Raw genomic sequence first — 20401 nt, 5'->3', positions numbered from 1 at the left:
AGCCTGGTATTTTTTCCCAAAGGCTCCTTTATCTTTCATTTCAATATCACAACCCTGTGGTAAGTATGGATACAGCAGTTTTCAAACCTCATTCATACCTCGTGCCTTGAGCATAGTAAGATTTCTGCACGTAGTAACCAGCTATGACCAGTAAACAGCCACATACAATGAGAGATTAAATATGTTCTTGTACCCATAGCCCAAGGCATTGCAACGCTGTAATCGTACATAATCGCAAGGGACAATTGCATTACTGATGCAAGACCTAATGAAACCAGCCTGCCCGTTCTCAGACCAGAACATGCCAAACATTTAAACAGACCGTCCCCTATGAAGTCAGACCACAAAGGCCTGGGTTGTCAGTAATCGTACAAGATCTGAGGATCCTGCAGATCTGCTGCTACCCCAGGCACACTACCACCCAGCATCACCGTGCCCTTGCACCATTCTGCAGGGGAACAAGCTCGCCCACATGACAAGTGCTGTTGGAAAAATAACTCTTCTGGCAGAAACAACAGACGCCCACTTCACTCACTCTAAAATACAAGCCCATAAACTATACATTTCCCTTTTCACCAGCTGCTTAGCAAAAAAACCATCAAGCAACAGGCAAGCCACAGCATGTTTGTTTATGACTACTTAAAGCTGTTATTCATACTCCTCAGGCTGAGGATGAAGGTGCAGCACTAGCGCTTTCAAGCTCCCTGCTTTCTGATGAACTGGAGACCTTCCCTCCATCCCCCTTCTCTACAAATGCTCATTATGATTTTCAGGCTGGCTGGGTGCTGGCTGCCACCTGATCACAAGCTAAACAAAGCAAGGTCTATACTCAAGATGCATTCAGCAGGACTCTGCACCCTCAATGCTGAAAGAGATCTTTATGTACCAGAGGCTGTGTTTTAAGGATAGGAAGTGTCCAGGTTTTTTTTTTCCAGATTCCACTGGCAGACTCAGTTTTCTGTATGAGCTACATGCTATAGAGCTAAGCAGCGACAGTGGGAAGTTATGGACAGTGAACAGAGGAGTAAGTACACTCAGCTAGGCCAGAGGTAGCCCAGAATTGTCACATGAAGTCACAAAACAAAGTGACAGATGCTGACATCTGAAGGAAACGAGTCAGTGTTCAGAAGCACAGACTTGGGCTCCTATTTGCCCAAATAAAGCTGTGTCACAAGCTCAAAGTATCTAAAATAATTCTGACACAGAAAGTCTGAGCAGAACACTGATGAGGCCACACCTGGAGTGCTGGGCTCTGGGCTCCCCAGTACAAGAGACATGGACATACTGGAAAGAGTCCATCAAAAGGCCACAAAGATGATTAAGCAACTAAAGCATCTCTCCTGTGATAAAAAGCTGAGAGAGCTGGGACTGCTCTGCCTAGAAAAGAGGAAGCTCACAGGCAATCTCAGTATCTGGAGGGTGGGTGCACAGACAACAGAGCCAGGCTCTTCTCAGGACAAGAGACAATGGGCACCGCGTGAAAAACAGAAGGCTCCTCCTGAACATCAGTAAACACTTCTTCAGTGTGAAGGTGACCAAGCACTGACACAGGCTGCCTAGAGGCAGTGGAGTCTCCCTCCCTGAAGATCTTCAAAAGTCATCCGGACATGTTCCTGGGCACCCAGTTCTAGGTGTCCGTGCTTGAACAGGGAGGTTGGACCAGATGACCTCCAGAGGTCCCTTCCAACCTCAGCCATTCTGTGACAGCACTGATACAGGAGGTAGAAGGGAGACAGTGAGCTAGCATTGAATATAAAATTAAGGCGTAAGAGAGAATCTACAAAATCTCAGCACAAGAGCTAGAGAAGGCAACGAAAACCCACAGAGTTGCCTGTTAAGTGATCCAGCTAGATTGTGTAAAAAACTGCAGACAGTGTCAGCCCCTGCAAACCCAGCTTATAAAACATTGCTTTCACTTCTGTAATATTGCTTTGGCCTTGAATTTGAAAGTCATTGACCCATTTTCTTGGGCTGCTGCTCAAAACTCAAAAAAAGAGATTGCCTTAGTATAGATAAAATGTCCTACAAGATAGAACAATGTGGTGATTAATCAGTTCCATAACTCTGTGTGCAGGAACCCCTCTAATCTGCTGATCTCTGAAATTCTAGTAAATCCAAATGAACATTCTAAATATTGTACATTTAATGCAGTGGAGTTCTCTTTATTAAATTACCAATTAATTTTAGAAGCCTTTGTTTGTAGAGCTTTGGGGTTAGTAAAAGGAAGGAAGTCTTCAGTCAAGGTGAATGCATAACTGGTCAAGGCTAGCACTGAGTATCACTATTCTGTGGACTTGCTCTGCGCTTCAGTCCTATTAACTCACCTGTGGTATCCCTGTGCAATTCAGGAAATTTTTTCCTGTGTTATTTTCCATGGAATTAAGCTTGCAGACCTGTCATTTGCAGACCTGTAATTCTAATCACTACTCCTAAATAGCTTGTGAACACACTTGCCAACATGGGAATAGCTCCTGTCGGTATAGGCAATGGTAAGGTACAGCTTAACTATTGAAGCCCAACCAGCAAATTCAGTATCTTATCCACCAAAGGGACACTGCAGCTGGTTCAACAGTTGTGCAGCAACTCCCTGACCTTCTGTAAGTTTCTTGATCTGCATTTGCAGTCCTCTTCCAGCTGCCTGAACTTACCTTCCAGCTTGTACACAAAAGATATTAAAGCACTTCTGTTACACACTAGTTAACATCCTATATCTTTGATAAAAATGGCGAAATGAAACTGAACAGACTAGTCTTACAAGATAGACAGCTAAGGTAAGTCTTACCAGAGCAAGGCTAGAATACAGCCCCTGTCAATGTTGGGTGAGATTACAGAGCCAAGGAAGCAGCAGAACCAAGATTTTCTGGATCAGTTTGTTTCAAACTCAACCACCCTGGCAGCCAGAGCTCCAACCCAGTAGATGAGCAGCAGTAGAAGCAAGTCTTCCCTTTTCTTGCTCTCCAAACATCCAGTCCACCACCCTGGTGGGAGAAAGTGACTGCAAGAGTCAGTAAGGACAAGGGGACAGCTCAAAAACAGCCAGACAGCCTCTGTACAACAGGATTTTGCATATGAAGACAGCATTGAACACATGGCAGAATGTATAGTTCTGTGTACATTCTACAATGCAGTAGAATATCATAGACTTTAAATACTCAGGGCTCCGTACTGTATGTCTAACCTAAGATGTGCAGCTGGAGTGACAGCAGAAAACTACACAGAACTGCTTACCTGCAGCAGGCAGTGTCCTCAGTTCCACTCAAAGTGAGATAAGCTCCTTAAGAAGTCTGCCGCTCCAGTTTCCTAGAGCTTCTATCTTGTGTGATAAATTGGATAGGGAAGCAGTTTCTAAACTAAAACTCTTCAGAGCTTTAAGAAAGCTTACAGAGACAAGCAGGACAGCTTCTCAGAGACCAGGAGCATTGCTGGCTGGTCACTAGCAACTAAGAAAAGTGTTTGCTTACACTCAATTCAAACACCACCTGTCAAAAGGAAGCTGGAGACCTTAAATGATCTGAAGTCAACACGTTTTGTTGTTTGTAACATCTTTAATATCAGTAATGTGGAAAGTGACACCTCAGTGCACAACAGCACAGAGACTACAGTTTTGGAGGTTCTCTCATTTCAGACACAGAAAGGAAACACGAGGAAGAACATGCAATCAAGAACAATGATCAGCTCTAGATACATGATGAGGTTTGGTCCAAAAAACATCGAAACAATTAATCCAATTACTGCAAACAGCTGCTCCGAGTAAGGTTAAGATACCGCATTTGTAGTGTTTCCATTGTGCTTTCCTTCAGCGAACCAGTGGAGCCTGCTTGAGTGAGATGAGAACTGAACGCATGCGGGACACATCTTTTGCCTGCTTACTAGATTTGGGATTAAAGTCACAGAGCTGAGCCACACATTCCCACTCAGTGCCCGGAAAAACATCTTCTGCATCATTCACAAAGGCTTCTTCAGCTGCCCTAAAAGCAATGCAACGCACCTTGTGTTAATGCCCCAGCACATAAGGCATTCCTTCCCTCTTACAGGATGCAGTTTTTCTCAGCATGTTTCATAAGAAATGTGACCTGACAGCTGCTTGTGGACATTATGGCTACTTAAGCTCCCACTGCCCCAACCCTGGAGATGAAAGTAGGTTGCAGTAATATGCTATGCACAAGCAGTGCAGAGGATTGCTGTGTAAAATGTTGGAATACAGGTGTTTGGTTTTAAGAATAGTTACCGAGTCTTTGTTTAAGGAGTCACCACAAACTGCCAGGAAGTAAGGTACTCCTATGTAGGCATTTTATTTATGGAGAAATGCCCAAGTCTTAACTAGTTAAGCCTCTGCCACTTGATGGCTTATATTGGACACTTGCCAACTGGAAATTTAAAACTCCCTGCAAGCATGTCTTAAAACAGATTCCATTTGAGGAACTAAATCAGCCCCAAGGCCTACAGGCCATCATAAAACTATCCGCTGATGATTTCCAATGCTGTAGTGAAGCAGCATGAATCAAAAGGAATTTAAGTCATGGATCCCAGGCTTGCGGGTCCTATAGGCTGAAGTGTATCTTGGCAGAGGGAATGTCTCATTTGAGGTCAGCTCACAGGATAAACACATTTCCCCTGCTCTCACCCTAAGGAAGATTTGTACATTACATAGAGATTAGAGCCAGTGGCTTCCCAGCTGTATCCTTTTGGCACTGCTATGCTGCCAACAGCATTGCTTCATTGCAGGGGTAACACTCCAGCATCTAGTTTACATGAACTGTGGGGCCCTGGTAGCTGCCTGAGTGCAAGAGCAGTAAGCATCAAGAGATCAAACCAAATCCATCTACTCCAACAAGCAGTACAGAAAAAGCAGTGAAGATGACTCTCCCATGAGGGTTCAGCACTGTTCACAGGGATGATAAGGTTACAGACACCACTGAAGACAAGGGTCACTACAACACTGCTACTTTATGTGACATGACACTTTTAAGGGGCAGTGAAGATTTTTTTACTTAACTGTTCTAGGCTGTAGCAAGGATGATTTATGTTTGTGCTTAAAGGTGAAGAGAAGAAAAGAAACAAGGAGAGAAAGTTTAAGTCAGATATAGAAGATGAGAATGAGTTTAATGCAGATGATCAGCTGGCATGCACTAGTAGCTTAGCCAATTTCAGGAAACAGGCTGCCAATTTTATTATGCGGCACTTAGACTGCACATTTGCATTGGATATACAAAAATAAATGTTTTATTGGCAAAATTTGTCAAAATCCACTCCAGGACACTTCAGAAAAGTCAGACACCACCTGTAAATCCATCATTTCACAAGTCTTGGTTTATATCCACCTACAGTTAGGTAATTAATTCCACACTGGACCTTCAATATTACTGCACTCATAGCCACACCATGGCTCACCAATACACCTTCTAAAGGTGTCACTTTAGAATCTGTGATATGGCCACCCTTCAATTCAAGTCTACAAATTAAGGGAAGAAATCAAAACACATGAACAAGCCAATGAACATTGCAATCCTTCAGCCCCATGGAAACTAGCATAAGCACTGGGGCTTGAAAGCCATGGCTGTGCTCTCACTGATCCATTAGGGTGGCAAAATGTCTGCACAGAGCTACTCCAAAGTGTTCTCCCAGCAGCTAATGCTGATTTTTCAAATACCAGCTCCTTGCACTTTTCATCTGTTCTCTAACAGCATCCTATATCTATATGCACACTCCTCTTCTACCCCAATTTATAGCAGGTGATTCCTTTCTAACTTCCTTGGCTTACAGAGATTTATGTGCAAGCATTGCTTGAATATTTTTCTGGTTATGTAGGCAAATGAGTAGAGACCAGGAGCTCAGTACCTGTTACAAAGAATGCAGAGTTAAACATTGTGCTTCTCTGGGGAAGGGACTAGAACTAAATGCAGCACCCATGTGAGACTGCAGACACTAACCCACATACCCAGCAACGCATCTGGCTAAGCAGTGTTCACTGGCCTGGAGACAACCATAAACACCTACATCTAAAGATTACTGAGGTCATTACAAAATTCCAGTAGTATGTATACCTTATGACTTAATCTGAAAGTGCTGCATGCTGCACAGCATATGGGATCCTTACAGGAAAACTGTACTTAATACTGCAGATCAGAGTCAGTCCAAAAAGTAAAGGCTATGAACTTATGTTAGCTTATACTGCCCTGAAATATTCAGAAGTCACCTTCAGACATTCAGCACTATCTCTGATCCTTCTCATGACCTAGTTGACTAGCAAACAGAATTAGTAGTTAAGCAACATACACATAACCAATCAGGTCAGCGAAGGGTTGTTTGTAGAAAGCTTCATCTGCCACCCTAGGTAGCAAGTAGTCCAAACAGGCAGGCAAGCAGGCAGGAGAAAAGAGATAAGGATGAGAAGTACAGAACACAGCAGAAGGCAGTTTTAACAAGCATGTTAACCTTTTATCACCTAGACTTACTGTAACACGAAAGCAGCTACCACATGGAATGTATCAATTAAGCCATTAACTCAAAAAGGGGCTTTGCTGTATCTTAGAAGTTGGGACCAGCCAGCTTAGGACTACAGTCCCACTTGTTAGCATTAAGCTATTTTCAGTGGATAGAAACTACCATTAGGAGAGAGACCTCACCAGGCTGATCAGAATGCCAAACACTCCTTCTGCCCAACGTTTGCTATGGGGGTATCATGAGCTCTGGCCACCAGCTAGAAGAATGCTAATCCAATTTGTTTCTTGGCCTTACCAAACGACTGTACCTCAGTGAATGGAAGTGTCAAATCCATAATTCTGTAGTAGTGTAGGCCTCCCTTCTTCCTTTAGTAAGAAAAAGAGTCCACCTAGGACTCTACCTACTCAAGATAAACCTGCTGGCCATTTTGGTAAGAAAAATGGCGTTTCAAAAAAAAAAGTTCAGCTTGAAGTCTGTGGGTTCCCAAAGTATGAAGCAGCTCTGATGATTACCTGGACAGAATGACACTGGAAGCCCTAGGTCCGAAATAGAGATCTAAGTGCTATTCAGTCAGTATTACTGCATTTACTTTTACATAGCTTCAAGTCAAAATTCCACAGGGAACCTCTTAAGAAAGTCTAAGAGCTTATTAGACTAGCAGCCAAGTCATTAGCTTCTGCCCCAGGGCCCATAATTAGGCAATTCAAACACAACATAGACACAGTCAGCATTTAGTTCTTCACTAGGAGACCTGATTCAGGTTATTTCTCCAGCACTTCCAAAAGGAGTGGCCAAAGGTTTTAAGATACCTAATGAAGTAACTTGTACAAAAAGACTAACCAGGAGGCCAATTCCATGTGTTCTAAAGACAGTAAGCAAGCTTGCTAGCCTCAGCATAGGCTAATTACAATCACTGACAACCTGTGCAGCTAGGAATGTGCAAACAGGTGGGTAGACTAAGTTTTAATGGCCTCGTTCAAATTTTGTGTCTTAAGGAGTCTTCAGTAATTCCAGTTCCTTACCTTAATGCTTTCTCTTGCTATTCTTGGACACTTACTCTGGATTCTAAGAAAACTTAAAAAGATAGTCTGCCACTGGAGACACGTCTCTTAGGAAAGGTTACTCTAATGACCTGAAGGACTAGTGCCTTAGGACATACTAGGAGTATCTAACCTCTCTCCCACATTATTTTCATATCCAGAACCATAACTCTTCAGATGGCTGGAGAAACCTTACCTGTTGCTGGCTTTTGTTTTCTGGAGCTTTTCATCTTGCCTAGCATACCACTCTTCCAACTCCTTTATTGCTTTCGCTTTCCATTCTGCTTCCTGCTTTCGTGAGTTCGCATCTGAAGTTTAAGAATTGATTTGTCAGTCACGTTTGCTCCAGCTGGATCTTGCTTACATTTCAGCTGACGGCTCAGGGTGTGCTCTAGCGCAGATGGTTCCTTGATCTACTCCGATACGGGTTGGGAGATTTCCTGATTTAGGCCGTGAGAACTCTAAATACCACGCACATTCAGAACGAACATGTCTGCACTGCATGATTAGGACAGTTCAGTTTAGGGTAAGCATTTGTGGACTACTGCAGATTCAGTAATTCTGTTGGACTGCAAACAGTTCAAAACCAGGAACAGTCAACTTGCTATGCTAGTGTAGAAGAAAGCTCCGTAGAGCCTCTGTGCTTAGACAAAGCAAGGGAGCCTGGAACTCAGCATGCTTTTACACCCTCTGTACGGTTCAGGACAAGCTCATTTGCTGTTACTAGCCCAGAAGAGGTGTAAGAGGGTCAGCTCTATCCAGAATCACATTGTACAGAAGGTTCAGAACTAACAGTTTCAGGCAAAGCCTCCTCAATATAAGTGAAAAGCACACCAGTTTGCAGGGTCTTAGAAGCTGTCCACAGGTAGGTATCACTGCCTCCGACAGCTGTATTTAGTTTAGGTTTTTGTCCATTAATTTAGCTATTAGGTTAAGATCCATGTGACAGCAGATGGCTTCAGCAAGTACAAAATGAGCAATCTTTATCCTCTGAAAAAAGTGCTGATGGCTGCAGTATTTATTCACTCTTTTCTGCTTATAAAAGCTGTTCATTTTCTGTAAGGTTATTTGTAAGTAAGGGGCAGGCCACATGAATACTCTTAAGGTTCAGAGAGTCGCTTGCTGACTCCTACATTAATATTAAGGCAGCTTACTGGAAAACTCACCAGACTTGATCTTAAACTCAAGAAGCATATTAAATTCCCAAGAGCCAGAAGCTATGGTTGAGAATTTTGCTTCTTAAGAAGCTGCCACTGAGTTACTCACAAGCAAGAGCACCACTGCAACAAACACCCTCCTTACCAAGTTGCTCCAGGCGCTCCTTTTGCTCCTCTCTCCACTTACGGATACTCTCCGGTTCTGACTGCAGTTGATCTACTTGGGATATGGCAGCACAGGAGTCTGTTAGACCATCACTCTCCTTAAAGGGAATGAACAGTAATGTTATTTATACATGATGACTGAATATTTCAGATAACTGCCTGCAAACTACATAAAAACAGACTATTTGAACTGAGCACTTAACACATTCATCTGATGTTACACCACATTACCACTATTGATATGAAAAACATCTTGCCACAAATTACAGCAGGATTGAAGAAAATTAATAGAGGACTGCCTCTGGCAATCAGGGATCAAACACACACTCAAGCTGACTGGGAAGTCAAGCTGTGCCAGAGCTCTACACCTGAGGAAAGCAGAAGACAATGCAGCTGTAGGCCTAGAGATCCTCCAGTTCATTTCACCTTAAATATTTACTGTGATAGTAATTTTTTTGAATGGTTTTATGAATAGCAGTTTAAAACATTCTCTGTAACTTACTTGTCCACAGACACTTGCAAACTTAACTGGTATTAGAAGCCAATGTATCTTAAAGACATTATAGAATTTAAATACTGTATGCACCTTAGAACACAAGAAGCATTTTGACATTTAAGCATCAAAACAGTGATTACTAGCATACTTTATACTATATAATAGCCCAAAGACTTGCAATGAATAGGGCTTTTATTAACACACCTGATTCAATGTATCTTAAAGACATTACAGAATTTAAATACTGTATTGATATGGAGAAATAGTGTGAAATGGGGACAATGGACATAGACTGTGATTGTATATGTCTGCCCAGGAATGTGGGTATGGTGACTGGTCATGGGTGCAATGTCTGGTCACATAGGCACACAGCTCTGAGGAGACAACTACAGTTTTGAGGAGACGCCTGCCCTTCTTCCTCTAACAAAGGGGCTCTTTTAAAAAAGAATGAGAAAAGGATGAGAGATATTCCAATGCTATCTAGAGGGAGGGAGTGCTAAGTCTCCTTGCTGAAGAAGATCGGATGGTCACAAGAACAAGAATCACCTACAGACCTGCAAGACCACCACATTCCAGGCAAAGGACTGATAAGCTAATTAACATACGAAGCGAGAGTAAGCGGGGGGGGGGTTTAGGTAACGAATATGTATAGGCATTAATTGAATATTCATTTGTTTTATTGTATAAATGTGAGATGGTTTGTCACTTTGGGCGTGCACGCTTGTGGAGGAGCGATCCCCCGTGCATCTGTGCGCAATAAACATACCTACTTTATAACTTTCGAGTTATAGAGTCTAATTCCGCACGTCAGTATGCACCTTAGAACACAAGAAGCATTTTGACATTTAAGTATCAAAACAGTGATTACTAGCATACTTTATACTATATAATAGCCCAAAGACTTGCAATGAATAGGGCTTTTATTAACACACCTGATTCACAAAGCTAATGAATATAGCGCTCTTTTCCACAGAGGATACTCCAGCAACTTTTACTGGTTCACCCTACTCTCAACAAACCTAAGAATCAGCACTCATGACAGTACCAGACAGATTGCAGCTAATGACAGATTTGGCTGTGTCTTGTCCCTCTTTGGACCTCCTGCAGTCCTCAGTGAAGGAATAATGCAAAGAGAAGGAGCTAGGCTGGTGCCAGAGCACCAGACTTCACATTCAATCCAAAACAAAATAAATTGGCCAGCTGCAGAGCCAAGCTTGTTACAGGTAGCTAAAATAAAAGTTACATATAGCCCATTCAGTCTGTTTGTCCTCATTACGAGGAAGGTCTATCAACCAAAGCAGTCTGTCACTTAGAATTGCAAACACAAAATCAAGATTATTTCATCTGCCTTCAGTTGCATAAGGAAGCACAAAGGGCCAGTAAGATACAGTTTTCCCTCAACCTCAGCAATGGTGAGGATACAAAAATGTTAGCAGAATTCCAGCAACTTTAAGTCACTCAGAATTGTATAATGTTTTCAGTCAGCTCTTTGGAAGACCAGTCTTGATAAGACAAACAGGACACATGAATTGTCCTTAAAGAACAAGTAATCCAGAAAACTCTGCTTTAAACTAGATAGTCAGAGCACACTTTCAGCTTATTAGGCAGTGTCAAGTCAATGTTAAGTCATACCATGGAGTCTGTCAGTCTGCTTACAGTGGTTATGTCCTTTTAAGCCACAATTCAAAATGGACTGCTGCTTTAAGCTACCTCTAAATTCAGAGGAGGAGCGTATTAAAAGTATTAACAGCTTTATGAGATGAACTATCAGAATACAAGCTCCTCTTTAGAGATGGAAGCATATTAGAGACAAGAAATGGGAAGTATTAGTCTAGATGAATTAGAGTTCTCAGTAGAACAGCACATTCCAAGTACCGAATACTTCTATCTTACCTGATAGAAATCTCCATTAAACATTTCATCAGCAGCACCTGTAAAGAAGGGACCGTAATTTAGCCATTTGAGAAGAGACAGAACAACCAGATTTACTGGTTTCAGTAACTTGTATGGAAAGCTTTGCTAGCATACCTAATGTGGAAGTTATGCCAACGAGGGTTATTTGATACCCTGCAAAGTCACTTCCTTATGTCTTCATTTTTCCAGTTAGGCACAAGAAACCAAGTGAGTCATTATTCTGCACAACCAGTGATACAAGGTCATTTCTTCATCATCAGCTCATGCTTCAGACTACAAAAACAGCAAAGCTGTTACTGCTGAGAAGCTACAGTCAATGTTCTAAAAGTTCTCCCACTTTCTCCTCCCTGTTTTAGAAGCTGAATTCTAAAGAACTGTTCAGAAGTTATGAAGCATGACTCTCACTGTTTTAGTCTCTACCTGGAAGATTAACAATCCTGCAGCCAACACTTAGTAATTCTTATCCTAGTTTGGTTACCTCCTAATTCTAATCAGCTCAAGGGATACAGCTAACATCCCTAGCAAAGTCACCTTTCTGCTACCTCCTGTGACAACACGCTTGATAGCTTCCTACTTCAGCTGCAGCATTATTCCCTCTACACTGGCAGTAGAACCTCAGGAACAGGATCAGCTAGGAAACTTTGACACAGAACCCTAATGTTTCATCTTATTGAAACACAGCCATAGAGATACATGTCAGTTGTAAGACAAACACTTGAGTTTGTGAAACTGTCTACATCTCCAGATTAATGCAAAACACACTAAGAGTTTCAAAAACTACTAAATCACAGCAAGGCATCCCTCTGAACAGTCCCACATAACATCCGTCTGCATGATATAACAAGCCACGTGACTACCTGTGTCTCACCCATAATGCTACCATGGATAAACTTATCACACAGAAGTGCTTCTGCCATGTTAATACACTCTGGTACTGTCTTCTTTAACTACAAAGTTACCCAATAGTAAGCACAAAATCAAGTTATTTTGCACCACCAACCTTAAATAAGATAGTCAACGACCTAATCCTAAGAGCACTAAGCTGCTGTATCCTCTATTTCTTTGTGGCTACGTATACTACAGTTTCACACTAGTAGCATTAAATGGCAAAGGAGTATGAAGAGCTTCTTATGTAACAGGGAACCAGGCAAGAATTATTAACTCCTTAACCCTTCCCTGAGCCCTGAATAACCATCCCTAACTCTGTTAGCTAGAGGGCTGTAAAGTCATCAGTTCAAACATGGTAAAGTTGGAGGACACCAGTTTCCAAGAAAACAGTTACTAACTTCAGTAGGGGAAGACTCGAGTAGTGGGACTTTTACTGACTGCTTCAGAATGTTTTTGACTTAAGAAATTAAGTATTTACTAGACAGATGTTTCCAGAGCAGAAAATTAAAATGCAAGTCCTTCCAGCTCTCTAGAAGCATGCAGATGAGAAAGGAATTGTGCAACTGATATCTGGACATTAATCCTATCTCAGGAAGTCTACCTAGAGCTTCACAAGAGTCAGTTTATGGCAAGTAGAAGGCAAGAGCACATAATAAGTAGTGTCTGGTCCAGGAATTAAGAGGTTCCTTCAACCTGCTGATGGCTAAAAAATTTCAACCTATAGACAGCAATTAGGAAAAAAAATAGCTTTTCAGTTATAAGAACCTAGTATTTTATAACTGGACTCCTATGTCTGAACATGATAGCTACTTTGTCTAACTGCTACTCCTCTGCAAGTCACAGGAGCCAAAAAGTGGTTTGAGAGGCATGTGAAGCTAACAGCATCTGTCTGCTTCACAGCAGCTATGCTGCACATCACTTAACATCAACCTGGAAGCTCCTTCAAAGCAGACTTTTGCAGAGATCACTGACATGGGCAGTTCCAACTACAATTAACTTCTACTAAACAGGTTTACAAAGAGTTTACGAAGACTACAGACAACAAAGAAAACATGCTTACTCTTGATTGTCCTTCATTCTAAGCCCATATGCACTACAGACACACTGCAGCTGTTCACCTTGTTTTGACAGGGCTGGAATTAAAGTTAAGCCAGGGTCTCTTAACTCATACTGACATTAACAGCTTGAGTAAGCCAGCTGCCCACTCTGCTTACCAGTCCTGATTGCAGCTGGGATAGAGTTAATTTTCTCAGCTGGTGCAGTGCTGTGTTTCGAATTTGGTGTAAAAACAGTGCTAATAATACGGTTTTGGTTGTTGCTAGGTAATGTTTATATTCAGTCAAGGACTTTTCAGGTTCTCTCCCTGCAAGAGGGCTGGAGGGGCACAAGAAACTGGGAGGGGACACAGCCAGCACAGGTGATCCAAACTAGCTAAAGAGATATTCCATACCATGGGACATCATGCTGAGTATATATAACCTGGGGGAAGGAGGAAGCAGGGGGATGTTCAGAGTGATGGTGTTTGTCTTCCCAAGTAACCATTATGCGTGGTGGAGCCCTGCTTTGCTCAAGAGGGCTGAACACTGCCTGCCCATGGGAAGCAGTGAATGAATTCCTTGTTTTGCTTTGCTTGCATGTGGCTTTTGCTTTACCTACTGAACTGTATTCATCTCAATGCATGAGTTTCTTAACTTTTACTCTTCTGATCCTCTCCCCCATCCCACTGGGGGGTGGGGAGTGAGTGGCTGCCTGAGCCTTAGTCACTAGCCAGGGTTAAACCACACCACTATTCTGGAAAAGCAGAAAGCAATTCACATACACACACACAAAAGTCTGTCTCCCTGTTCTTCCCTTCAAAACTTACTAGTCTTGAAGATTCTTCCAAGAACTGTGTCTTGTTAGACAAAAAAACATTTATTAAGGTCTTCAGTACTCAGGCTGGTAGTTTGTTCAGGTAAAAGGAACAACATTATTGCTCAGGGCTGCAGCTAAGACAAAACATCTGTGTGTCTTTGGGCTGCTTCTACATAGAAGCAGCCACTAACTGGCACAGAGCTAAGTGTTTCCAGAGGGCCCCCAGGTCAGAAGTATTAAAACTATTAAAACACACCTCCCATCTGTTTTGAACTCCCTAGAACTTGTGATTAAGTTGCAGAGTCAGCATGCTGACTGAGCATACTGCAAGCAGAAGAGGAAATGGCACTGTACCAGCATGCTATTATATGCCAATACAAGTATGCTATCTGGAACAAGACCAATAGTCAAACACTCTCTCACTTCAGCTCCCCAGTCTCGGTGTTCGTACAATGCAGCATGAAGTCTAGAAAAACTATCAGCTTGCCAGCCTTCATATCAGTAATCAGTGCTAGCTGTGTTATCAGATTTCTTTGTCCGCAGAAACATGTCATTTCATACCTGACTGTCCACAGAAAAAGCCCAAGTAGTGTTACTGCTATCATAATCTTTTCATTGCCCGTGAACAATGACAGCTCTCTACCAGCTTCAGAGTCCATTCAATCCTACCACAGTATTGCATCCTGAAGCACCTGAAGTTAACATTGCACATCTAAAACTATTTTAGGTAGTAATGATCTGTATTACTCGATGTTTGCTTCTGAACTTGATAAAAGCTTTATTTCTAAGGATACTGTTGCAAAGAACATGTCCAAACATCTACAGTTCTGTAACATGTGCTGACAACAGGGTAATAATGAACTTCCACATAGCAACCCAGATAGTTTTTACAGTCTAGAAGGGTTCAGAGAGGATAAGCCATGTCAGCTACCTTGCATTCATGGAAAAGAAAAAACAGCCAAGCTTGCCAGAAACAGACAGCTAGAATCACTGCCCTCCACATATACTATATATAGTACTATAGCTTACAAAAGAATAGGCTGGGTACCCTGAAGATAAATACAACAGTTTTGTCACTTCTGTCCTACAAGTCACATATGGGTTCAGATGCTTATTACCGTGATGATCAACTGCTCTGAAGACAATTACTTGCATAAATACCAGACTCAGTACTACTTGGCATAAAAGGAAGTCTGCTTAGCATTGTTCACTTGCCTCTCTGAGGTCTTACTCTCAATGCAAAAGACAGCTATCAGAACAGTCAGAGGCAGGAATTTATAGAGGTAGCTCTTCTGACACAAGTCCAACCATTTCCTAACACATGGATTAATTCCTCCTCAGGTCTTCCTATCCAGCTATGCTTTGGCCAATACCCTCATGCAGGAAAAATGAACTTCAGTATCACCATACATAAAAGTACTTTCATGAGCTACTTTCAGCATCTCTTTTAAACAATATGTACTGCTTCACTGCTACTTTGAGTGAATCAGTAGCTATAGCTCCAGCAAGAAAAGCCCATAATCAAGTTTAATACATTCCAGCATAACATCAAGTAACTTCACCGCTCAAGGGCTACGTTCCCATCCTTTTTCTTTTGGGCACAGATCATGCTTCCCCTTCACCTACCCCTCATCCATAAGAGGATGAGAAAGAAGAATCTTCTCTGAAGCTTTCGTTTAGGTAGTTATCCAAGAAACTGAGAAGAAAGTTTTTCCAGCCATAGCTCAATTTCATGCCAGTATGCAAAGTAAAGCAAGCAGGTCAGGAAGACTGCTTCCTTCCTGTGTTTTAGTTCTAACCTGCCGTTGTAACAAAACCCATTAAAGTGCACTCATTTTCAATATAATCACTAGGCTAGTACCAGGTCATACCTTCCTCTCTCCCTAATAATGCTGCACCATAAAAGCTTCTGTAACTTCCCAACCGATGTAGCATCCTCTTGGTAAACAGAAAAATATGTTTTCCTGTGATGAGCTTGATAATAATGCAGTATCAACATGTGACAGCAAATACAAGTTAAACAGATACCACCTATTTATACCTTTCTCAGTACTACCTCATGGTGCTCTAAGGCCTCAAGATACTGACTAAATAGCAAAACCCAGAACAATGGTTTTTCAAATGACCAAGAAAAGATATTGATAGTCACAAACAAGTAACTTTCCCTCTCTAGTGCTAACCAGAGAGACAGGAGGAAACAATTCTTTCCCAAAATAATTTTCAAGCAAATTGATATTCAGTCCCTGAAAGGCTATTAAATGTGGTTTATGGACAAATGACTGAACCCAATTAAGCCTCTTAATTGCTAGAGGGTCATGAGCCTCTTCAGATGGAGAAACAACGTTCATTCAAGTTCATACAAAAATGACAGAGCCTGAAGCAGTGAAGGCAATGTTTGAGGCTAGACAGCTTACATTAAACTTTTATGTATATCCATGTTTGTTAACATATGACTGCTTGTCTTCGAATGTAATCCTCTGTAAGAAGCTACTTGACAAGCTGTCACAAGGTTTTTATATTGACATACAGGTTCTAGAAGCCGTACACTTGGACCTGAACTCACAGTCTCCTGGTCAAAGGATGTAGCAAGTGAACTGCTATAACCTGAAGACCTGTACTGTCAGATTGGAGAGAATTGAAGAATTTGACTGTTAATAAATGCAGGCATTTATTTATCACTGAACAGGAAATATCATAGAAGACCAAGTTTGTAACAACTCAGCAACAGCACTGTATTACTTGATTTATATAGTACTTCCTATTTTCTGAAGCAGTGATGATACTTCATCTGTCAAGGGAAATAAAGTTAATTTTCACATGCCCAGGAAGCTTGAACAGGAGATATATATATATATGTATTTAAGAAATAAATGGCCTACTGGTTCAGGCTGGTATTCCAACTGGCAGCATGAAGCACTGCTGAGTGAGACACGTGAGCCTGGCAACATTCTGCCATTCTCCCCATACTCACCCAGTATCTACCATTACTACATTTAACAGAAATATAAACCAGTATCAGTTTCCTGATACCGATATTAACAGTTCATACTACTGATATACATACACATATTTGTCCAATTCTTTTTTAGGAGGCTGCAATTTGAAAAAACATTTGTTATATGAGACACCATGTTTCTTACAAGTGTGGTTCAAGAAGTTGGTGACTGCTTCTCACAATATCTGAAGATTTTCAAATTTCAGTTGTGAGGCTGCCCAAGTTAGGACTTTTGGCCGTGTTTAGAAAGAAAACTTATCCAACAGACCTGTAAATAAGGAGTTCAAAAAGGCTGCGGTTAAAAGAAGTAAATCCACAAACCCCTGATCACAATGCTTAAAGGATTTACATTAGAATTTGTGTCAATTCAAGGAGGAATTTGCATTCACCTATTTAACTTAATTACAAAACAGTTTAATAAACTAATATGCTCTATAGACTAGAGCTGTTTGACTTTGTTGTTAGGATATTGATCAGATTATAAGAAATCTCTAACGAATGGCAACAGAATTCATCAGATCATTTGTCACCGTGGCTGAACCAGTACATTTTGCACTGCTGCAGTCCACACTTTTTCACAAGGAGGCAGTTACAGGTGCCAACAGTCAACAAATTAATGTTCTGTTACAAAATGGGACCCCCGAAGGTTTGCAAGAACAATCTGCTATGCCTGTTTAACAGGCCAGAGCATAAATGCTATTCCAGTGCATACAAGAAAGCAGAATGACATACAGATGACACACCTAGGCTTCACAGATCCTTAGATCATCAAATTACCATATTCATTATTTTATGACCCTCTTTCTAGAGAAAGTTCTCCAGTAACACTTTTACATTCCATGACAAGTGAACTTCCATGACTTGAGAAAAAAAAACTCTTGAAAAGCAGCTTAAGAACTACTTTTACATATTAAGCCAATCTATATCTATTTAACAAGTTGATTTTTCAATAAGGAATCACTCTACAACACCCACATTGCATGCATGGAGAGAAGCTACAGATCTAGCCAGTCCTAGCTGCACACACCATGAGAAAGGCCAATGTCAGAAGTTTCTCCAAAGAATTTAGTCCTAAAACAGTTACTTTACTGTTCCAGAGCCTGTTTGGAATGTAAAGACCATGTAAGGCATAATGTTTGTCTGAGGCTTCTGAAAGTAAGAGGGGAAGTGTCCACCATGTCTGTTTCTGCACTATACATAGAATACAGAAGTCACATTATGTCCGATATCAAAACAGGACAGTGTTCTGATAACAATTATCCTAATGTTCTAGTGCTTCAGCAAGATACTCCCCTGTAAACACCCTTTTTACAGGAAATACATTGCCCCTACGTTTTGAACTTTATGAATGAGTTGACTCTAAGGGCTGTGCTACCACTAAAAAAGCACTGAAAGCAGCAGGTCTCCATTACTCAGTCTATCTAGTTGGGCTTTATTCCAAGAGATACCATGAACCTCTATCCTCATACCTAAGATATGCTAGTAACTTCAGAAATCAGGCTGCATAATGAAGACTTAATTCTAAAGATGTTCCCACAGTAAACCAGGAAGCGAAGTTCTTCAGTCTAAGATGAGTAAGAGCAGCATCTTCCTGACATGACAAAGGAACTTTACATGAGAGCAGATACATTCCTGTGGACTCAGTGACAAGCGAAGTCTTCTGAGACTGCTGCAACATCAGTTAGGTGCAGCATCATCCTACATTCACAACGCCTTTCCTCTTAGACTTCAGCTAAAAACCCTAAACCTTTTGTAATCAGAAGCATTCCTCAAGGGCTGCTTTAGCCACCGTTAGACTAACTGAAAACACACTAACCTCTAGCCCAGGGGTCCTCGCACTTTTTAACCAGGGGCCGGCGCGGATGCAGCGGCAGGCAGCCATCTGCGGCTGCTTGGTTTCCCCCCCAGCCCCTGGCGGGGGGGGGCGGGGGGGTCTGTAAATACCGGGGGCCGGATTGAGGACCCTGGGGGGCTGTATCCAGCCCGCGGGCCGTAGTTTGAGGACCCCTGGTATAGATCCATACACGTAGCCGCCACTCCTCTGGATGCAACAGTGTGTTCTGCAGTGCCAGTTTTCTCATCTTGAGTACAAAGGTTACCAAGGAACAAAGGCTAGAGGCTTAGCGAGATTAAACATTAGCTCAACTGCTAGAATACTACGATCACTGCATGTGAAGGCGGCAACACAAGTGGCAGAACGCAAGACACTGCCTTATCCTGCTTCCAGTGGCAGATGTAAGCCACAGGCACCGAATCTGAGGGAGCCGGGGTAACCCGCACACAGCAGGGCGGCCCAAGGCGGCCCAGAGGGCACGACCACCCCGGGACCACGCCGGGACCCGCGGCGGGTGCCGGGGACGGATGGCCGAGGCGAGGGGCCCGCCGGCACCGCCCCCTCCCGGCCACGGCGCCGCCGAGGGAGAAGGCAAGCTGCGGAGCCCCGCCGGGCCGGGACCTCTCTCCTCCCCGCACCTCCCCACCCGCCGGCCCCCGCCGCCCGTACCGAAGTAGAGGCCCTCCGGAGCCTGCAGCACGGCCGGCACCTCGCCGCTCTCCAGTATACTGTAGCCCTCGTCGTTCTCGATGCCCGCGATCTCGTTCTCCTGCTGCGCCAGGAAAGCGGCGGCAGGATCCTCCTCGGCGCCGTCCAGCGCCCCGTTATCGGCGGCGGCCGCCGGCTGGGCACTGAATTGCTGCTGATCGGCCATCGGGACGAGAAACGAGGCGGCCAGAACGCGAGCGGCTGCGACTCCTACGCCGGCGCTGAGGAAAGGCGCGGAAAAGGAAGGGCTTGTGCCGGCACCGCCCCGAGGAACAGCCAATCAGCGGGCGGCGGAGGCGGGGCTAACGGAACTTTCCGCACGATGCCGCGGGCTCCAGCCAATCAGCGCCAGGAGCGGCGGCGGCGGCGGGGGAGCGTGGCGCGCCGCCGGGCCGCTGTTGTGGGGCCCAGGTTGTGGCCGGGCCGTCCCGGGCCGTTCCGCTCCTCTCGGCCCCCAGCCCAGGCGGCCCGCGGCGGAGCCGGGCCCGCGGCCTGCACCTGTAGGCGGCGAGGCTGTGGGGTCTGGCCTTGGGGCCTTAGCCGCGGGCACGCAGCGCCCGGCCTGGCAGGCCCGGTCGGTGCTGACCGGCCTCTGCTCCCGCGTCAGGCAGCGACCGACATTTGGTCAGCGGCGGGGCCTGACTCTCCGTTGCGTTTCTGTCAGACCACCCCGCAGGGGGAGGCTGTGCTGGCTTCCTGCCACAGGACTGGAGCAGGAGCTGCAGTGCAGACGGGATACTGGTGCCGTGTAAACACCAGTGCCAACAGAACATCGAGCCATGGGCATCTTGGAGACAAATCCCAACTCGCAGATCAAAGTCAATAGACACATCAGTTGTTTTATGTTGTGGTTCTGCATATCTCCTGTCTGGTGTTAGGAAGCCTGAAATAGTGTAATTTCAAGTA

The 20401-nt window shown here is 43.5% G+C and overlaps 1 protein-coding gene across 3 annotated transcripts; it reads right to left on the bottom strand.

Moving 5' to 3' along the window:
• Window positions 1-3525: 3525 nt before the first annotated feature.
• On the bottom strand, window positions 3526-19735 carry CLTA (clathrin light chain A). 3 transcript variants are annotated; one of them, XM_040580134.1, is made up of 7 exons: window positions 19457-19735; window positions 11196-11233; window positions 8787-8904; window positions 7681-7792; window positions 6277-6330; window positions 4997-5032; window positions 3526-3968 (listed from the first exon to the last, which is right to left on the bottom strand). In XM_040580134.1, exons 1-7 carry the CDS (start codon window positions 19659-19661, stop codon window positions 3797-3799), a joined length of 735 nt encoding a protein of 244 aa, XP_040436068.1. In that variant the 5' UTR covers window positions 19662-19735; the 3' UTR covers window positions 3526-3796. The 3 variants fall into 3 exon arrangements, with proteins under 3 accessions (XP_040436068.1, XP_040436069.1, XP_040436070.1); XM_040580135.1 differs by lacking the exon at window positions 4997-5032; XM_040580136.1 differs by lacking the exons at window positions 4997-5032; window positions 6277-6330 and having other exon boundaries at window positions 19457-19734.
• Between the last annotated feature and the right edge of the window lie 666 nt (window positions 19736-20401).

This window comes from Falco naumanni, chromosome Z (genome assembly GCF_017639655.2).
Source record: "Falco naumanni isolate bFalNau1 chromosome Z, bFalNau1.pat, whole genome shotgun sequence".
NCBI classification, from domain to species: Eukaryota; Metazoa; Chordata; class Aves; order Falconiformes; family Falconidae; genus Falco; species Falco naumanni.
This window is presented reverse-complemented; position numbering and strand designations above follow the sequence as displayed.